We start from the raw sequence: 19,084 nt of genomic DNA, 5'->3' as shown, positions 1-19,084 counted from the left end.
AAAATGTTCTTTATGCGCGCCGTGCTTTCTCTCCCTCCTTCCACATTCAGCGACGCATCCTTTCAGGATAATCATGTGACCTCCTGTCGCCTAGTTCGCCAATCAGTCTTATCTCCAATATTTAAAGAAAATCTAAATCCTATCTTTAATACATGGCACAGTGCGAAAATGTGCAAATCCTTGAAAGAATACTGTCAAATCCAACACTTGCGCAGGTTTCATACAGACGTTCGCAGTTCCTGGTTTAACCCTTTGATTCAATTTGCCTGCGAGGAAAAAACTTTTCTACCTCTATTATTTGGGCAGAGGCAAGGACCAGTGTAGGAAAACAATGGCTAAATGTAAAATGAAGCGTTGGACAATTTCACTTTCGGCCATTCAGCAGACATGTTTATCCAAATAGATTTACATTATCATCCGTGATACCGCAGGATATTTTGACTGGTGCAACCAGGGGCAGGCGCCTTGCTCAAGGACACAATAACACCCTGTCTTGACATTGGAATTGAACTCGCAACCCTTAAGCTACTGGTCCACTTCCTTGGCCTCTACACTACTGCCTCCCCGTCAAGGCACAGCAGGCAAGTGGTAGGGGGGTGTCTTCACTGTTTTCCCCCCAATAGACTTGAGATTAACCAACTGAGATCCTGTAAACACCACAAAAGCACATCCTATTTTACATTTTCAGAGCAAACACACAGTTAAGGCCCCAGCAGTGCTGTCAGCCAACATGGGTGCTCCTGCAGCCAATTAGACGGGTTGACAAGGAACATCCAAGCACACGATTAGAGTTTGAGAAGTTGTGAGGGTGCCATATTCTGGAAGCTCCATTTTAGGTAAGTGGACACTTGGTCTGCACTGAACTTCACCTCCGTTGATAAATTGCCATCCTCGGTTTAAATAGCTCACTGAAAATGTTTTGGATTATTCCAAACAGGGCAGTTTGGCAGAGAGTGTAACATCTAATGTGGTCATGTTTATCTATGTCCATGTATATATAAACTCCAGTTTATCTCTTGGTTCCAGTAGTGGGCCAACCAATTGCTTGTACCCGAGAATGATTTGCATCTTACCATTTTTGAAAAATCAGACCCAGAATCTTGCTGCCACAATTCAACACTGTCTCTTTGTATGATCAAGGCCAACTTGTTTTTGAGAATATATATGTTTATTCTACGTTGTCACCACCAACAACGCACTTCGAAGGTCCTGAAATGTTCAACAATGTGCATTGAAGGTCCTGAAATGTTCAACAACGTGCCTCTAGGGTCCTGAAATGTTGCATGCCATATTTAGCACCATGTTATTTTGTGTTCAGGACCTGATGGTCATAGCAGAAATTAACATAGCGACTTCACTGTGATTGATTGATGACTTGATCAGCAAATTCATTGAAAAGTACAGTGTGTGTGTACAAATACACTGAAGAGTATCTGAACATGGGAACAGGTCAGTTAACCCATCTAGGCTTATCATGTGAATGTTATACATCCTTAAAAGTCTATTTAACCTTTCTTGTAAATATCAGGAATTTCTTAAAACATCGTTCTGATTGATCTGATTGTCGTCTCCAGAAGAGACGACAGCATGGCATTGTGTACTCCGAACAACAAAATCGATAGTCTATTCAGCACTGAAGCCTACAGTCACTTGTTTTGTTTCTGTACGCCGCCCCCGTCACACCCCACCCCTAACTACAGCTGGAAAAGGGATGCGTTCGAAGCTTCCTGTAACAGCTGGCTTTACTGAGCCAGCGCTTTTGTTCGGGATAGTCAATCCAGGCGCACGAAACTGCCGCGCGCTAATAGGCGCCTTTAGGACCTTGAAGACGCTCTGAGCAACTGTCGATGCCGCAAAAGGGGCAGTTCCTTAGCCCAGATAGAGGCTGTTTACCAAGAAAACTGAGTTCTCGTCGAAAACAAGGGCTTGAACTGCAGCGAGAGAAAGAGCAGTGTGACTGAGAAATTCAGCATAGGCTCTTCTGCAAAAAAACAAAGAAAAACTAAAAAAAAACAAACAAAAAAAAAAAAACCGCAGATATCCTCGACGTTAACATTTTTTTTTAAAAGTCTGTGCATTATGCGCTTGTGAGTTGTTTTTGTCTGCTTTTAAAAGGATATACTGTAGCTGAACGAAATGATGTATTTGCTGCACTTTGTTTTGATGAGTGTCGTATTTGTGGACTGTGCATCGAATATTGAAGGTAAGCTTTGACAAAATTTAAAACAAAGGCATCTGTAATTTGTCGATATTGCTATGTTATATATCTATAATAAATGTCATCGTGTATTTGTTGCAGTGCGTTAAATAACCGATCGATTTCCTTTCACGCTCTTTTGAGTGATTGTGTATCTCATTTTTTATCAGTCCATTGATTCAGCAAAGTTTTATAAAAGCATAATTATAAAGTTTGTCTTGTCCGTTTTGATTTATTCATTGATAATGGCAATGTTAGAGGTGATAACTGAACAAGGCTTAATAAGTAACAAAGCAACCAGGAAAAAACAGGTTTTAAAGTCCCAGTCACACACCCGTAGCCTATTGATTTTAACTAGATAACTAGCCCCGTATCGTGTTTTTAGCTAAACAGTCTGCAGTAGTTCACATTATATGTATGATTGTTTTGATTTCATACTCCTTTAAATCTCGAAACTGAATATATTAGCTAGTGTTTTATTGGATGGACTCTTTGCACAGAATGCACAAGAAGTAACGGGGTGAAATACCGAGGGGAACAACAAATCACTTCTACGGGAAAGCCGTGCCTTAACTGGGTGAACATAACCAGAGACTACGACGTGTCAGTCCACACTGACGCGGAGACTGGTAAGGACGCACTTTTGCAGTCTGTTGCGTTTGTGGCTAATATTAAAACCACCTGGAAAACAACTATTTAAAGCACCTTCTGCAATGTCATATATGTCCTGTCATGTATTTTGGGCTAAGTTGCCTAATCTCCACACGGGGAAAATATCTTAGTTGGAAAACGGGAAGCCGCATCACTTTAACGGCGAAACGGTTATCCAGACTCTCAGGCACACTTTCCCTGGCGTGTTGCTCGAGTCTGAGGTGAAAGAGGGAATGTTTAGGAAACGTGTTAAGTGCGAAAGAGGCGCCCGTACCTTGGTGCTGGAATGTCAGCAGCAGCAGACGTTCATGTCAACAGCACTTGGTTATTGACAGATTTATGACTGGTACAGACGCGGCGCATCCATGTGACACGTACGTGATTATATCCGTTACATGGGCAGCGGTGACCGTCTTGACCGGATGGACCAGTGCAAAGGCTTTTTAACATGGAAGAATAAGACAAATACACAACCCACACAAACACATAGACTGACATACATATACACAAATAAATATAAACGCACACATACACACACAAAAACACAAGATCAGCATTGAAACAACAATGTAAAATGTCAAAACATGCACAAATGCATACACACGCACATAATCGTTATTTATGGTCTGTATTAGCTGCGTCAGTTTTTTCCATCCATTTATGATAATGCTAATGTATTATTCATCCGCCAAGGCGAAATAAAAGTTCAGTGTACCGGCAGCAGTTGTCACCCATAAACTTTTGCTCTCTCCGTAAGCTCAGCTTGCGGGAGCGAAAAAAACAAAAACAAATTCCTCCTCATACAAACACAGCGATAAATAAAAAGCGGTCTGTTTAAAACGTTGTTCTTGGTTGTGCTGTCCTGCAGGCGTCGGGGACCACAGCTACTGTCGTAACCCAGATTCTTCCGACAAGCCGTGGTGCTATGTGCCGGACCAGGAAGGCAACGTTCAAAGGCAGGACTGTGCCATCGCGGCTTGCAAAGGTAACCAGCCATGATTAGCGCTTGCTGTTGCGCAATCGTGAATACTGTGAATGGTCTGCTTGAATTGAACTCTTGATTTGCACAGGTCATGTGTGCATGCAGTGCAGTGTCCTTTGCAGCAGAATGGTAGCCATCGCATTATGCTTAGATATCTTTTTAAAGGTTATACAGTCATCAACAACCGTCTTCACGGCCTGTATGTATGCACTGCAGACGGGCTGAAGTATTTGCTTTAAATAACTCTACGTGCTCAGTCAGTCTGATAGCAGATTCCTCAGACTCTTCACTCGCCCTCCCCAGCACTGAGCCCGGTCTTTATGACTTTATTTTTGTATGATTCGTATGATTAATAACCCAAACCAATATGTTGCGATATTAGGCCACGCTCCAAAGACACTGTCACCTCAGTCCATTAAGATGTTCTGCATTTTTACTCGTTGCCATGTTCTGTTCATTCTACAACTCTGTCCTCCCATTTATGAATTCTGAAATAAAAATGTGTTGATCTTGAGTAGCCGTGGGACGTTGTTTTGGATAATTAAAACATTTCGTCTGGCAGCCTTTGGCTGTTTGAGCTGCACGACCTGTGGCCTTACATCCACCTTTTTTCCTTCTTCCTTATTCACAACTGAGTGTCAGCTCACTTCAGTTAACATGCAAGCTTCTTATCCACGGCGAAATAAAGATAAATGATTAAATATTGTGGCTGAAAGTAAAGTATGCAGATCTACAGTTCTGTCAAACCGAAAGAGATTTCAAACCTTGTGACAGAAGAATAAACAATTTTGCCCCGGTTCTTTGTTTTACGTTGCACAAATATTTTTTTAAACACGGGACTGAAAGGCCTCTAGCTGTTGGCCAGTTGGGGCTGGTTGTCATAGTGATGGGGTGGTTGCGCTGCTGGGTGAGAGAGGGAGAGAGAGAGCTGGAGCCTGTCCTCACAGCTGGGCCAGAGAACTGCCCCTAACACCATCTGAGCCCCTTATACCAACCAAACCCCTAACAACTGTCAGAACCCTTAGCACCATCAGAATCGCTAACTTAATACTAACCCCATCAGGGCTCCTAAGCAACAGTAACACTGTCAGACATCCTGCATTGCAAGGTTGTTAACAAAATGTAAGCTGTGCTGTCAAGTTTATGTCAGCACACTGACATTTGCTGAGCTGTGCTGCAGACCTATTTAGTCAACAGTTGAACCTGGGGGCTAAACAGTTACAGTGTCATACAGGCATTAGAAACGAGAAACAGACAGTTTGTACAATTATCACAGTACCTAGTTGATAAATAGGGAAATGGGGAGCCTGGTAAACGTATGGAATAATATGCCATCTCGTCTGGGGCAGTCTGTTGATTTATGAAAAAAAAATTTCTGTGACCCTTGTAGATAGTCTAGGTAGTTTAAACTAGTTAAGCAATAACATCTTCAGCGCATACTTTAAGAAACAAACAATACAAAAAACAAGAATAACTTGTACAGCACCTGCCATGAGGTTGTGGCTGGCCACTCCCGCTCTAAGCTAATTGGCCCACTTGTTCGCAAGATTCCCATAGAGACGGCTTCCCATTGGCCTGTGTTTGGCAGTGATCTCATTCCTTTTAACATTGAAACTCTTGGTAAACAACTTTTTTTGGAGGGGTGGGGAGGGCAGAAATTCCCCACCCCCCCCTTTTGATTTGAAGGAGCAGATGTTGGCCAGCTTTTGCAAGGCCATAGTCTTATTTGCACAGTTCTCACCTTTTTGTTTCTGCGCCGTCGCTCCAATAACTAAGCAAACTACGGTAATCTGTGAGCAAACACTGGCCACCTGGCAATGGCTCCGAATGTGGATTAAAACCCATTGATGTCAATATTGTGGCGACTTCAGTAGGCTGATGTCATTAAGTAAACTGCTGGCAGGTTTGTGACTTGTCCAGCGATTGAGCAGGTCAAATTAGATCACGAGTAATCTGTTGAACGTGGGGCCTAGTCCGAGGCCTTACTTTGATGCATATGCAATGAATAGGATACTCAACGATCTATCTAATCACACCCTCAACCCACCACCAATGATAACAATCCACCATCAGTGATGCATCATCAGGGGTGGCATTGTTTTGTGGGTTGTGCTAAAGCACCACCTCGCCCTTTTCTTTCTCTAGACCAAGCGCCTGACGTAGCGGAGGCCGAGACCTTCCCATCATCCTCCTCTTCGGGGGAGACCCAGATCTTCGAGCCGGCCCAGGCCGCCCCGGCGCAGAGCGAGAGCGCCGCGGTGCAGCCCGTCATTGGGATCAGCCAGCGGGTCCGAACGGGACCAAAGAAGAAGAAGGACCTCGGAACCGTGGGTGAGCTCCAGTGATGTCATAGTTACGCTTTCTGCTGCTGTCCGAAGGATGGCCAAGAAAACTCGATGAGTGTGTGAAGTTCAGGTTTAGACGTCTCAGAACAGTGTTTCTGGGTGGCATGGTGGTGCAGTGAGTAGCATTGTTGCCTGACAGCAAGAAGGTACAGAATCCTATTTGAGTCCTGGCTGGGGCCTTTGCATGTTCTCCCTGGGTCTGCATGTGTCTTCTCCCACAGTCCAAAGACATGCAGGTTATGCTAGTGGGGCAGTCTAAATTGTCCTTGGGGTCTGAATTTGTCAGCTAATTGTATTTAGGAGTAAGTGGTTCAGAAACAGAAATGGATTCTGTTTGATATAGTTGTTGAAGATAGCTTTTGATAACAGCAACTTGTCGTCAGGAGGTCTTAGCCGGTAATCACAAGTAAATGAATTTCTCAGTGAAATCTGTGCTGGGTTTTATTGCTGTTCTCTCTTAAATTTCTTAAAATCGGACTGTCCTTATGTCCTCTTTCCTCAGGCTACATCCTGGGCATCCTCATGATGGCCGTCATCATCATCCTGGGCGTGGGAATAACGCTGGGCTACTTCTACAAGAGGTCAGTGGGAGGAGCCGAGGTCACGCGCGTCTCGCGTGCTGATAGGCTGAGAGCAGACCCCCATCTCGTACGCTCGAGTTCCGCCCTCCGCCCCGTCCCGCCTCACCGTGAAACGGAATCGGTGCGGTCTGGCCCTCTGCACGTTTCGGGAGGGTAGTTCAGTACTCACACCCCAGTAGCCGTGGGGATGGGGGGCGGGCCCCTGGTGCGGACAGGATGTGACCTAGTTCCGAAAACAACAAGAATCCGTCCTAACTCGGCTGCGTTGTCATGCTGCTCCGACTGCCATTCAGAATGTATTCGTGCAAGAAAGGGAGGGAGGGGATTTAAATGGCCTGCTGTGGTGCTATTTTAAGAGGCTGTTTTCGATGTCTCTAAAAGAGCGGAAAGAAGGGGCCTCAGGGAGGTGGACACACTGCAGTGCAGGAGATTGGCTTTAGCTACGCATAGCGTATTTTGCGATACCGTCTGGCCGATTGTGGGGTGTCCTTGGATATCTATGCTTTGGCTGTCAAATCTGATTAGCAGGCTTGCAGTTACTTTATATTTTTGGAGCTCATAGTCGATGAACAGCAGGCTCAAGCATTTGGGTTTTGGGCAGTTTTACGAGTGGGAGAACACTGATGTCACTGTTCGGAATGTGACGACGTGTGCGAGGGCGGATCTGATTGGCTTAGACAGCCCTGGTCTCCACTGCACCCCATTGGCTTGGTGTACCGAATAAGGGTAGATTGGTTTAGTCGGCTGCAGAGCTGCATCCCATTGGCTGGACTGCGAGCCACCTTTTTCGGGAGACAGTAGTGAAACCACCACCACCGCCACGTCCGCCTCCGTTTTCAAGTGAGGTTTGCCAAGATCTCAGTGTCGCAGCGATGCGAGGACTGGGGTGGGCGTCGGCTTTGCTCCTGGCAGCGCGTCGACCACACTGCCGGGGTGTAACGGCGAGGGATTATATAACGCGTCGCTTGCAGAAACCCGGGCTCGCTGTCCGGCCGTCGCACGTCTGTCGCCCTGCTCAGAACGAAGTGACGGGAGGCGAAAAGCCTTCTGTTCATTTCAATCGCTCGCCCTGCGGTCTCGACCAGCGACCGGAGGACGTAGTCAAATGAGGCTCGTTCAGATTTACAGCATCAAATGTGCTCCCCCAAGTTAAAAATAAGCCGACGAGCCTAGTGTTCATTTCGGTTCTTAGAAATGGAAATGCCACAAAGGTCACAAGCAGGTCATTTTACTACTGTACCCAGTACTTGTACAAGGACCACACTATGCTTGTTTAAGTGATAATGTAACTAAAATAAAAGAACTCCTCCTCTTCCCATCTTTTAAATGAATGAAGGGGTCTTTCGCATTGGACAATACTGTGTAATGTGACAAATCTATGGTTTTCTGTGTATTTCTGAAGTCACGATCACAACATTTAAGGCAATTGAAAATTAAGAAAAGCTACTCTGGAAAAGAGCATCTGCTGAATCCCTAAACGTAAATGTTTCATACTGCCCCCTGCTGGTCGGATGACTGAAGGCACTCTCTTTTTTTGTCTTCCCTCTCCCAGGGGTCGGGACCTGAAGAAGCAGCACGAGCAGAGGGTGTACGAGCGCGAGATGCAGCGAATCACCCTCCCCCTCTCGGCCTTCTCCAACCCCACCTGCGAGCTGGTGGACGAGAACACCGTTGTCATCGACCCCCAGCACACCCCCGGCGAGGATGGGGTGGAGGGCGGCGATCCTCTCATGGGCCAGGCCGGGACCCCGGGGGCCTGAGGGTCGAGGGGGCGGGGCCCGGCGACGCGGGAAAAAAATTGACGGAAAATAAAATTACCACGGATCTCAGAGGAGAGAGGCTACCCTACAAACTCACCACCCCCTACTTATATTAGCCTTCTGGAAAGGAAATGGGACTAACAGTCTATACTCAATGGTAAACTCATTGTTCTCGTTTCCTTTGTGTAAATGCGTATGTCTAAATGGGGAGGGAAAAAACCAAAAGAAGGATTTCCTCACCATAGAGGCAATCAGATGTGCAGACAATGGATGAGCTTTGTGCAAAAACAAGTGCATGTCAGGGACGCTTGGTGTAAAATATTTTATTTTTTTATATTGGAAAACATCCTTTATGGGTGGCATGGGTTGCGATTGTCCTTCTTAGCTGTGCGTGTTTCAAGGGAGAGATGTAAAGTTAATCGAGAGAGGTAGCGACACTGATCCCGGTCCCACACAGCTGAGAGGGGGAAACAAAAATCATAACGCTTGTTTGTTATGCTTTTGTTTTCACTCCGAGAGCGCGTCAGGATGATTTAAGCAGTGTCCTTTTCTGCTGCGGGAGGACAGGAAGACTCCTTTTCTCGGTTGTCCTGTTGCTGATCAGTAGCAGGTCTGAGTGAAAGGGGGGTTAGTGGAGCTTAGACCATGTCCCGAAAACACGAAAAGTGATTGTCACGTTGGAAATTACCCAACATGCCCTGTGTGCTTTGGATTTGAAATGGGTGGTAGGGTTCCTGGAAATGCGCAGGCGCGAGGCGAAACCGGAAAGTCCGGTTTCGGAGATTGGAAGTGTTCAAATGCAAAACTCCAGTGCCCCCCTCTTGTCCCTCCGTCGGGAGTCGTGGAAAAACATGTAACGAAACTGCTCAGCGCTTGAACAGGCACGTCCTCGGTGTGCTACATTTGAATGTATACCCCCCCCCCCCCACGGACCCCCCCCCCCCGTAATAATAACAGCCCTTTTGCGCTCAGGACGTAACCCAGAAACCAGTGCCGGGCGGAAGTATTCCCTCCTGGGAGCGTGCGGCTCAGCGTTAGATCAGCGGCTCGGGTTGGAAGTATAATGAAGGCGTAAGCAGGGTGTTCTGGAGCCCGTCAGGTTCATTTAACGGTCGTAAAAATGAGGGGAAGCAGCGCGATGACGCGCCCTCAGCCAGTCCGTCGCCTGGGCGACAGGCTGTCGCTCGGAATCTTGAGATTGGTCCGAGGACACTCCCTAAAAAATACAAAAAAATAAAATAAACGACAACGGAAAGAGAACCGTAATGCGATTACCGGGGCTTATTCTGTGGCACGAAACATCGTTAGAATCATTCGATTATTCGTCTGCTCCTCAGAGGAAAAGCGGATGGTTCCAGGGACAGAGCGGAAAGAGAAAAACGGATTTTCGAGCATGTCGAGTGGTGTGAAGGTCTGCTGCCATGTCGTTCGGCCACAGTGCATCATACGAGCCCTACTTTCACCAGGACAAAATAATCAGATCACAACTTTGTTTAATCATTTGGAAAGCTTGAATTATAGGTAACGATAAATGATTGTTCGATGGCTACCACTTGCTTTGAACGTTATGAGAGTAAAGTGTGCCACAATATTATTTTTTCTGCTTTGTCGTGTCTAATTATCCAAAGATTGTTGTAGTACTATTACAACGGCACATAACAGTCAGCAGTGTACCACACATATTTGTAGGATAAACCTTGATGTGGATGTAATTTATCCAGTATCTATTTCTGTTCTGTGAACCTACTCTCAATCTTCACAAATCAGTGGTCATTATTTTTTTATTTTAAAAAGCTGGAGTTGAACTTTCAGTTGACCTGAATACTGGATAATTATTAAATTGTTGCATTTTATTTGGGATGACTTGTGTATTTTTTCTTAAAATATGCAGCTACTGTTTCTTTTGTTTTAAATTTAAAACAGTACTTGCATTTGTATATTTAGCAGTTTATACTGCTGTGACTGAAATAAAAAAGATTTTTGAAAATGTTGGAATTTTCTGGTCTTTTACTGAGCAATTTCTGATGGTTAATTAAATTATTATTATTATTATTATTATTATTATTATTATTATTATTAATACACTTGAAGCAGATAGGATTTACATCAACTAATCCACAGCATCTCACCGAATCCATGACGTGACATAAAATTAAATGACAAAAATGTATTTTAGCAGCATATCATATGTCATTTTAAAAACTATTAATATAAAATATGTGAGTTTTAGTTTGAAATACAGGCTTCTCTGAATCCACTGGCAATGCTAGCACAAAAAAATGCCTCAATGACTTGCTTTCTCAGAAGAATTCGGTCAAGTCAGTCTCAGGCCTAAATGGGTCCAAAACACACTTTTTTTTCCACACAAAAAACACAAGTTTTTCCACAGCACTTACGTGTGGATTTCCACAAGTCTAGCGGTTTCCTGCAGAAATCAAAGCCCACAGAAACATATATCAAATATGGCTGACCTTTACAAAGAATATTTTGAATGATTTTGTGTAGCTGACCTACTTAACCATGGCCACGTGAGCAAGTCATAAAACCGGCACGTGTGACACAGCTGCCCCCGACCTGAGTAAATTGATACGTTCTCGCCCTCTTGTGGCGAACCAAGATGAAAACTAACCCACGGAGTGTCAAACTTCAGTCCACGAGGACCGCAGTGTCTGGTGGTTTTCGGTGCGTTTCCGCCCCGTGCTTTCTGCACAAGTGATTCATTTTAATTATTGATTGGCTAAAGAATACACACACCTTGTTCTCAAGACCATTACTGGAGTTTGATCAGAACAATTGTATTTACAATGCAAACCTTTCTTTTCCAAAGAGTCAGTCAGTCAATCAGCGTTAATAAACATTGAAATCGCAGTATGAAATAATGACATTGTATGTGACGCGGCAACACTAAACAACAACTAAACCAGCTGATTCTAATTAGCATAACTCTTCAGCACGATAGGAGAACTAATTATTGTAATCAGCTGGTTTAGTGCATGGTGGTGGAGCAAATACATGGTCAGTCTTTTTAATCTTTGAAGCCGGGTTACCCACCTCTGTTTATCGGTAACAGCCCTAAACAACATTTTTTGCAGGTACAAATCGCAGGTTTGTCAAACGCGTTTACTACCCCACAGAATCGCAGGAACGGAGCGTTTTCTTAACTTCGTGCATTTTTGTGTTGTTGAAATGTATTCAAACGTGATCCAGACCTCCGGTAACGAAAATCACCTTCTTGTGACTTTCCGGCAGTGTAGACGCTAACGTGAGTATTACTGCCCTCCACTGGTCTAAGCAATAATATCTTCTCGCGTCTTGGATCACATCATTATATCAGGGAGCATAGGCCAGTTTCGTATAAAAACAGAAACTTTTCTTTCAATGAACTGGTGGTTCTCACGTCAGCCAAGAATAGATTTAAGATAAATCTCTAAACCTGATAGATCTTTAAACAATACCCTCTCTGCACTGGATGTCTAGCACATTAGAAGTAGGCTATATGCTGAACTGTCTCTGGGCTGCCAGAGTCACGTAGCTCATTGGGATCTTTTCCTATAACATACAGACACTTGTTCAAGTCACAAATGTCCCAGCCTCAGCCTGGTCAGTTTGATACCATCACTCCATTCACGTGAACATGAAATTATTTTCCTTCACACAGAAATCTGAACTTGTGCAAGTTCTCAGAAGAGAAGTGTTTCACTACCAGAAACCTTTCCGCTGCACCCACTACCAGCTGAATAACATCTGACCTTCTTTCCTTAGTTTGTAAGGAACTATCACATCAACAATATAATGGCAAAGAAATTCTCAATGGAATGAAATCATGTCTGAATGAACGGTTGGTTGCCATGGTGACAATAATTGGCTACCTGGTCTCGCCCTTCTCATTTCATACCCACAACCCTGACTCTTCTCTAAGACTCTTCGCATAAGATACTTTAAGTTAATCACTTACTGTTTGCAGTTGCTTTGCCTTCTCATGAAAACACACAACCTTAAAAGGAAGCCAGATGCAATTGTAGGGGGGAACAACACTTGGGAGTTATAGTAGCGAACATCCGGTGTAAACATCCGGTTTACTTTTCATTATTTTTCAATCAAAATAAAAGCATTACATTCAGCAGTGCTAATGCATTGAGAACAGGAACAACACAATTAATATTTTTGAACTTTCATATAGGCAGTTCTTTCTATGACATGCATTGCGTATGACTACATTCATTCATTATGCTCATTGTGTGCTTACCAACATTTCAACTGAACTTCTTTGAATCCAGTAAGACTTAAGGTGAGACATTTTCTGTGGCAAAACACATAATTATTTCTTGTATTTTTTGGTATTTAGCATTACCAGAAACAGTACCCCATCTCATTTCTTGGAGATGGAAAACTTGAAAATGGAAGGAAAAGCCAGCCACTGTATATGCGCAGATGGCAATTCAGAGACAAGAAATAATGTGCTGCACTCCAAGTCTGTTTCATGTTTTGGATTTAACTGCGTCCATATGGTTGAAACCATGCTCACAGTTCCAGGTGTCAGAGTATCAGTATTTCCTATAATATATTTATAATTTCTTACGGTTATATATATACCACCTCCCTTTCCCATAACTCGACGAAGATCAATAACATTTCTGATTTAATTACTGGGCGTGACTTTTATTTTGAAAATAACCGGAAGTTTGTTACAGTACCTATTATTTCTTTGCTTCACAGGGTCTTTCACGTCGTTAAACGTGTGTCTACGGTCTATCCTCACGGAACTGGCCAGGGAATGCCGGATGTAGAGAGTACAAATGAAAACAGGACGTTAATACATTTAAGCTACTGTTCTGTGGAGATAGTGAAATTCAATAGTGTTTTTACTGGCTGAGGGACAAGTGGTTTGACGACAAAGGAAAGGACTCCGAAAGCTACTGTAACATGCAGTCTGTTTGTTAGTGCCGAGAGAAAGGGAATCGTTGGACTGGATATTACTATTAGCTTGCTTCTCATTTTGCTGGCTAGTTAAGGATTTTCTGCATTGTCGAAATGTGGTACTGATTTAAGAACACACGGGCACTGCAGGAACGATATTAAAATTTCTCTAACGATTACCGTTAGTTGGCAGATAAAATGGCGAACACGGTCAAACGATATGATGGACAGACACTACTAGCGTTGCAAACGGTTTCATCGAACCAAGTAAAGAACGAGGATTGCAAGCCGACATAAACCGTTGCACAGAATTTAGGAAATCTGTCTGGATATTATTTTGTTTATGTGATCGTGCAATGAATTTTATTGCGTTATTCTATCCATCGTAGATGGATCCAACATAAAGTCAATTTATAATATTATGTTAACATACTGGTACCCACCGGTGCTGGGCATTTGGGGTACGCTTTAAATGTGTTAACTTGGCATTTATTGAAAACTAAAACATGAAGACCGAACCTTTGATCGACAGCACAGATTGCACGCCCCTAGATCTGAGATTAGGTCCCAGCAGAAGTGAAGGGAGTGAAGATCGAATGAGCAGGGAAGAAAAAGAAATACTATCCAACATCAAGGAGGAAGATGAGGAAGGTGGGCAGTGGCAGAATGAGGAGATGAAGAGGGAAGATGTTGTGAGCGATGGAGTGGTCAATGGACTGGAGCAAAAAAAGGAGACTGATGCACAGAGGGAGATATCTGAAACTGATAAAGCCTTGCAGAAGGACAGAAAGGTGAACGGTGGCAGGGAATCGTCCTGTGTGAAACAGGAAGGGGAGGTCCAGTCATCTCATGCCACTTCCTGCCTGCTCAAACAGGCTGAAGAACCGAATCGGCACCAGCTTGAAACGGCGGACATTTTACTTCCCACATTTTCTCCACCTCATCCCCCGGGTAGCAGCGGGGACCAGGGAGAAAGGTCTCCATGGAGACGGGGAGAGCTCTGGCCAGCACAAGAGGAGAGGCAAATGAGACAGGAGGGAAAGGTCATGACCTGGAAGAGGAAGATGATTGACAGTTTGAAGGGCTCCCCAAAACGGCTGCCAGGCTCATCAGAGAAAGCGTGAGCATGAATGGTGTTTCAGTGTCAGTCTGTCTGTCTCCCCCTCACAGTTTGCCCTGGAAATAATGTTTTGGTTTTATGTGTGATTCTTGCAGTACCTCTCCTGAATCCTCAATCAGACCCCCTGTGACTTCCCCCACGGATCAAGACACAGGTAAATATTGCTGCTATCCCTAAAATTCCTTGGAATATAATAATATTGAACACCAACCAGCTAGCTAAACTGAATGATAAAAAAATATCACCACCAGTCTCTGTGGGTACGTAGGCCCAAGCCCACCTACCCAAAAGACATGTGGACAGGTAAACACTTTCAACAAGTAATTCGGCACCTAGCCTCAAGGAAGACTTACCGGACTGCACCTCGTTTGTTGTGTCGGCTTGCATGCTTTTAAAATTGAAAACACGGGGGCGAAAAGTCGGAAAACAGGCCTGTTCTACTTTATGTTTAGGAATGCGAGCCGTTGTCGCGCGCACCTTCAGCTGTTTATGTTTGTCGTGGAAGCCCGTTAGCCGCCCACCTGTGTGTGATTAAAAGAACGTGTCTGTGAATGGGAGTCCTACAGCATTGGCTGTGCCCACACTCGCCTGGTGCACGGTTAGCGCTTAGCTTTGAGTAAACACGGCACCCATGGGTGCTTCAGTGTATTTATGGTGTTTTTAAATTTAAAAAAAATCTTCTTTTGAGTTCTGAGTAGCTTCCAAAAGCTGTGCTTGCCAGACCTAGTCCATGGAACCCATTTCTTCCTTTGACAACCTTTGACCTTTCTTTCCTGATTCAAATTTATTGTCTCCGGTTTTAACCACTCGTTTCAATTCCAACCCTCCTCAGACCAGCCAATCGATGTGTGTCAGGTGTTCGCGTGCACCGAGTGCCCGTTCATTCACGTGGAAGAAGAGAAGTTCCACCAGCACCTCGAGAAGGTCCACCCAGAGGAGCACGGCCGGATGCTGAGGCCTGAAGACGTGGAAGCTGAGATCCCACAGTCCCCCAGCAACACTACGCACAAGCACCGCCCATCTGATGGAGAATCTGAGATTCCACCGTCTTCCAGCAACACTACACACAAGCACCGCCCACCCACTGAGGCTCCACCCGCCCCGACGCCGTCCGACGCGGGCGGCCCGACGGAGTACGCGTGCGCCCAGTGCGGGAAGAGCTTCAGGCGCCAGTCACTCCTGAAAAAGCACCAGCAGTCCCACAAAGGGCTCCGCCCATACCCCTGCTCCGACTGCGGGAAGTGCTTCCGCTATCAGTCCCACCTGACCGTGCACCAGCGGATCCACACGGGGGAGCGCCCCTTCCTCTGCTCCTTCTGCGGGAAGGGGTTCAAATCGGAGTCGCAGCAGAAGGAGCACCAGCAGACGCACACGGGCGAGCGCCCGTACCACTGCTCCCAGTGCGGCAAGAGCTTCAGCCAGTCCAACTCGCTGCGGCGGCACCAGAGGATCCACACGGGCGAGCGGCCGTACCGCTGCCCGCAGTGCGGCGAGAGCTTCAGCCAGTCCAACTCCCTGACGCGGCACCAGCGCATCCACACGGGCGAGGGGCTGTACCACTGCCCCCACTGCGGCAAGAGCTTCAACCAGTCGAGCGACCTGAGGGTGCACCTGCGCGTGCACACGGGCGAGCGACCCTTCCGCTGCTCCGAGTGCGGCAAGAGCTTCACCCAGGCCCGGGACCTGACGGTCCACCTGCGGGTCCACACAGGTGAGCGCCCCTTCCGGTGTTCTTACTGCGAAAAGAGTTTCAGTCAGTCCCGGGATCTGACCGTCCACCTGCGAATCCACACAGGCGAGGGGCTGTACCACTGCCCCCAGTGCGGGAAGAGCTTCAGCCGGGCCAACGCCCTGCGGCTGCACCAGCGGACGCACACGGGTGAGCGGCCGTTCCAGTGCCCCCAGTGCGGGAAGAGCTTCAGCCAGTCCAGCACCCTGACGCTCCACCTGAGGACGCACACGGGAGAGCGGCCGTTTCGGTGCGCCCAGTGCGGGAAGAGCTTCAGCCGCTCCAACACCCTGACGCGGCACCAGCGCACCCACGCCGGGGACGCCCCCCACCGCTGCCCGCAGTGCGGGAAGAGCTTCCGCCAGCTGGACACCCTGACGGCCCACCAGCGCGTCCACAAGGGGGAGCTCCCGCTGCGGTGCTCCCAGTGCGGGGAGAGCTTCCTGCACCTCAGCGCCATGATGGCGCACCAGGAGACGCACGCCGAGGAGTGCGTCTGGATTTCGGTGATAAGCGACCTCGGCTGAAACGAACTGGGTCTGAGGTTTAAAAAGCAGGGACGGGGGGGGCGATCCGGTTCCTGGCAGGCTTCAATCCATTTCTGGTTTTCTGTTTTGCTCTGTTCACCCTGGCTCAGTTAGCTGCTCATACAAACACCTTTATTCACTCACAGATTAGACCACTGTTATTTACGTCCTTTGATAAAACCCAGCCGTGGCAGAAGTACACGGCTGCCATTTTTACTGATGGTTTAAACCCAACACTACTGACACGCTGTAATTCGAGATCTTTGGTCTCAGATGAGTTGGTGCGAAGCCCCCTCTGTCTGGAGCAGATACCGTACGGCACGCCGTGTTCTCCCCATGATTAAAGCAGCTCAGTCTGTACTATTACACTGACCCTGCGGTCAGTGCGATGCCTCAGGCTGTTCGGATGAGATGCAGATCCGTTGAACTGAACGCTACAGGCTACGGGCTAGCATTTCTCCAGCACGGTCTGTTTTCCTTTCAGCGTTAGCAACTCGAAAGAACGCGTTTGTTTTCGGCGTGACCCTTTACTTGTGCGCTACGAAAGGCGATCGAACGGAACGGAAACGCACAGAAATGTATTTCCTTGCGTTATGTAAAATTCTGTGTAGTACTTGTCTTCAAGTTTTGAATAAATTCAGTGACATTATTCCGAAGCCTGTAAGTCTTGATGTAATGTACACGGACATACACACTCAGTGTTTGTATATTCAGACCGTTATTTAAGGTTTAATACTACTGTTATATTAGAGCCAAAAGGAGTGAAGCTATGGAAAATCGAGACATCCATTTACTGCTTTCAAGCGTTTTAATTCAAGAAAATCTCACAGTGCAAAAAAACACTAGTGACATAATGGTAGTGGTAACAATTTGTACATGTCAGTACCTTAAAGAAATAATGAAACAAAAACAAATTCCTGGTATATTGTACATCATTTCACATTCTAAAACGATATATTTGCAAATCAACACACCCACCATCCCAAAAAAATACCACCATTTATATATACATTTACATACGGTTTCTATACACTTTTCCAAAATAAGTTCCAATCCAGTTTTGTACAGTTTACAATTCCTGCGAAAAAATACTAGCGTGTAAGCAGACCTACTCCGTCCGGTAAAAAATATATTCAGGTTCAATCGATCGGTCCCCCTTCAAAGTGAATCTTTTTCCACCTCAGACACGTTTTCTCGCGTCAGCGTCAGCCACGGCAGCTCAGAGCGAACGCTGTGTGTTAAGTGCAGAGGACGCGCAGCCTCGATGCGTTTCGCCTCGCCTCCAGCGTTACCCCGACAACCTGCCCGTGAAACGACGAGGCTCACCGAAAGGAAGCCGCGCTCAGGCTAACCGCCAAATCAGACGAGCGACACCGGAACTCCCAGAACGTTCCGGAATGCAGGAATGTCACGTAACAATGTAGGAAGGCATTTTAATCTCTGGCGCTATGCTATATAAAAAATAAAATTAAAAAAATGAGTATTTGATCGCATTTTTATATACATATGGGCCACTTTATGGCTCTGGTTGTAAGCACCCTTTAAACCGTCGAATGTGCATTATGTGCCACGTCCTCCTAGGGTGCCGACTGAACTGCCGCAACAGCGGTCACCCGCAGTCGAAGTCGCAAGGACCGGACCGTTTTCCGACCCTGGTGTTGCCGAGTGGCGTTCCCGTGCGTTAAAGCACACACTAGCAGGCATGTAAGCAGGGCTATGCCTGCGGAGCAAAAACAAAAAAATCTCACCAAAAACAAAAAATCATTTACATTCAGGCTAATATGAAAGAAAAATAAATGCTGAGATTACTCTTTCCACAAAATTCCACTTTTTTTTTTGTTGTGAGATCATTATAAAATAATGTTCTTTGAGATGTTTCAATTCTCTGTTCTGATAGTAAACAGAGTCAGACAAGTGTAAAACCTCCGTCCTCGTGTGCAGTTTGGGATGGGGGGGGGGGGGAGGCGAAGAAAAAAGTAATTCCATTGCATTGAAATGTTCCTCTAGGTGCCCCTCACCGTGTCCTAATGCGACCCCCCCCCCCCCCCAATTTCAGGCGAGAAGTCAGAATTGGCTCCCCGCGACACCACTTGGGGGAGGGGGTCCAGTTATCGTCCCCCTGTGTGCGGTGAGGAGACTTGTCGAACTGTGTAAACGTCAAGTCCAGTTCAAAGCTGGGCTCCTCCCATGGGTTAGTGCAGAGATAAACATGTGGTTCGAGGGGTGGGGTGGGGTGGGGTGGGATTAGGTTGGGTGGGGGTTTGAGGGGATGGGT

The 19,084-nt window shown here is 46.1% G+C and overlaps 2 protein-coding genes across 6 annotated transcripts; both read left to right on the top strand.

Annotated features, from left to right (window-relative positions):
- Positions 1-1,791: 1,791 nt before the first annotated feature.
- pik3ip1 (phosphoinositide-3-kinase interacting protein 1) lies at positions 1,792-10,505 on the top strand. The gene is made up of 6 exons (XM_035436427.1): positions 1,792-2,203; positions 2,698-2,826; positions 3,717-3,833; positions 5,976-6,161; positions 6,678-6,756; positions 8,309-10,505. Exons 1-6 carry the CDS (start codon positions 2,137-2,139, stop codon positions 8,514-8,516), a joined length of 786 nt encoding a protein of 261 aa, XP_035292318.1. The 5' UTR covers positions 1,792-2,136; the 3' UTR covers positions 8,517-10,505.
- A 1,095-nt stretch (positions 10,506-11,600) lies between these two features.
- LOC118237554 (zinc finger protein OZF-like) lies at positions 11,601-18,278 on the top strand. Of its 5 annotated transcripts, none has more exons than XM_035436421.1 (5): positions 11,628-11,778; positions 13,233-14,224; positions 14,309-14,553; positions 14,649-14,707; positions 15,386-18,278. In XM_035436421.1, exons 2-5 carry the CDS (start codon positions 13,940-13,942, stop codon positions 16,807-16,809), a joined length of 2,013 nt encoding a protein of 670 aa, XP_035292312.1. In that variant the 5' UTR covers positions 11,628-11,778; positions 13,233-13,939; the 3' UTR covers positions 16,810-18,278. The 5 variants fall into 5 exon arrangements, with proteins under 5 accessions (XP_035292313.1, XP_035292312.1, XP_035292311.1 ...); XM_035436420.1 differs by having other exon boundaries at positions 13,233-14,553; positions 15,386-16,264; positions 16,349-18,278; XM_035436422.1 differs by lacking the exon at positions 11,628-11,778 and adding an exon at positions 11,601-11,621 and having other exon boundaries at positions 13,971-14,553.
- The last annotated feature ends 806 nt before the right edge of the window (positions 18,279-19,084 follow it).

Source organism: Anguilla anguilla, chromosome 10, assembly GCF_013347855.1.
Source record: "Anguilla anguilla isolate fAngAng1 chromosome 10, fAngAng1.pri, whole genome shotgun sequence".
Taxonomy (NCBI): domain Eukaryota; kingdom Metazoa; phylum Chordata; class Actinopteri; order Anguilliformes; family Anguillidae; genus Anguilla; species Anguilla anguilla.
The sequence above is the reverse complement of the archived record's forward strand: the minus strand, read 5'-3'. Positions and strand labels throughout refer to the sequence as shown.

Bases quoted from the DNA above. Each gene is read 5' to 3' on its own strand.
- pik3ip1 (XM_035436427.1), top strand. From the start codon at position 2,137: ATGATGTATTTGCTGCACTTTGTTTTGATGAGTGTCGTATTTGTGGAC. The intron at 2,827-3,716 runs GTAAGGACGCAC...GCTGTCCTGCAG, and splicing joins CCACACTGACGCGGAGACTG to GCGTCGGGGACCACAGCTAC. The intron at 6,162-6,677 runs GTGAGCTCCAGT...CTCTTTCCTCAG, and splicing joins GAAGGACCTCGGAACCGTGG to GCTACATCCTGGGCATCCTC.
- LOC118237554 (XM_035436419.1), top strand. From the start codon at position 13,940: ATGAAGACCGAACCTTTGATCGACAGCACAGATTGCACGCCCCTAGAT. The intron at 14,554-14,648 runs GTGAGCATGAAT...TGATTCTTGCAG, and splicing joins CCAGGCTCATCAGAGAAAGC to TACCTCTCCTGAATCCTCAA. The intron at 14,708-15,385 runs GTAAATATTGCT...AACCCTCCTCAG, and splicing joins CCCCACGGATCAAGACACAG to ACCAGCCAATCGATGTGTGT.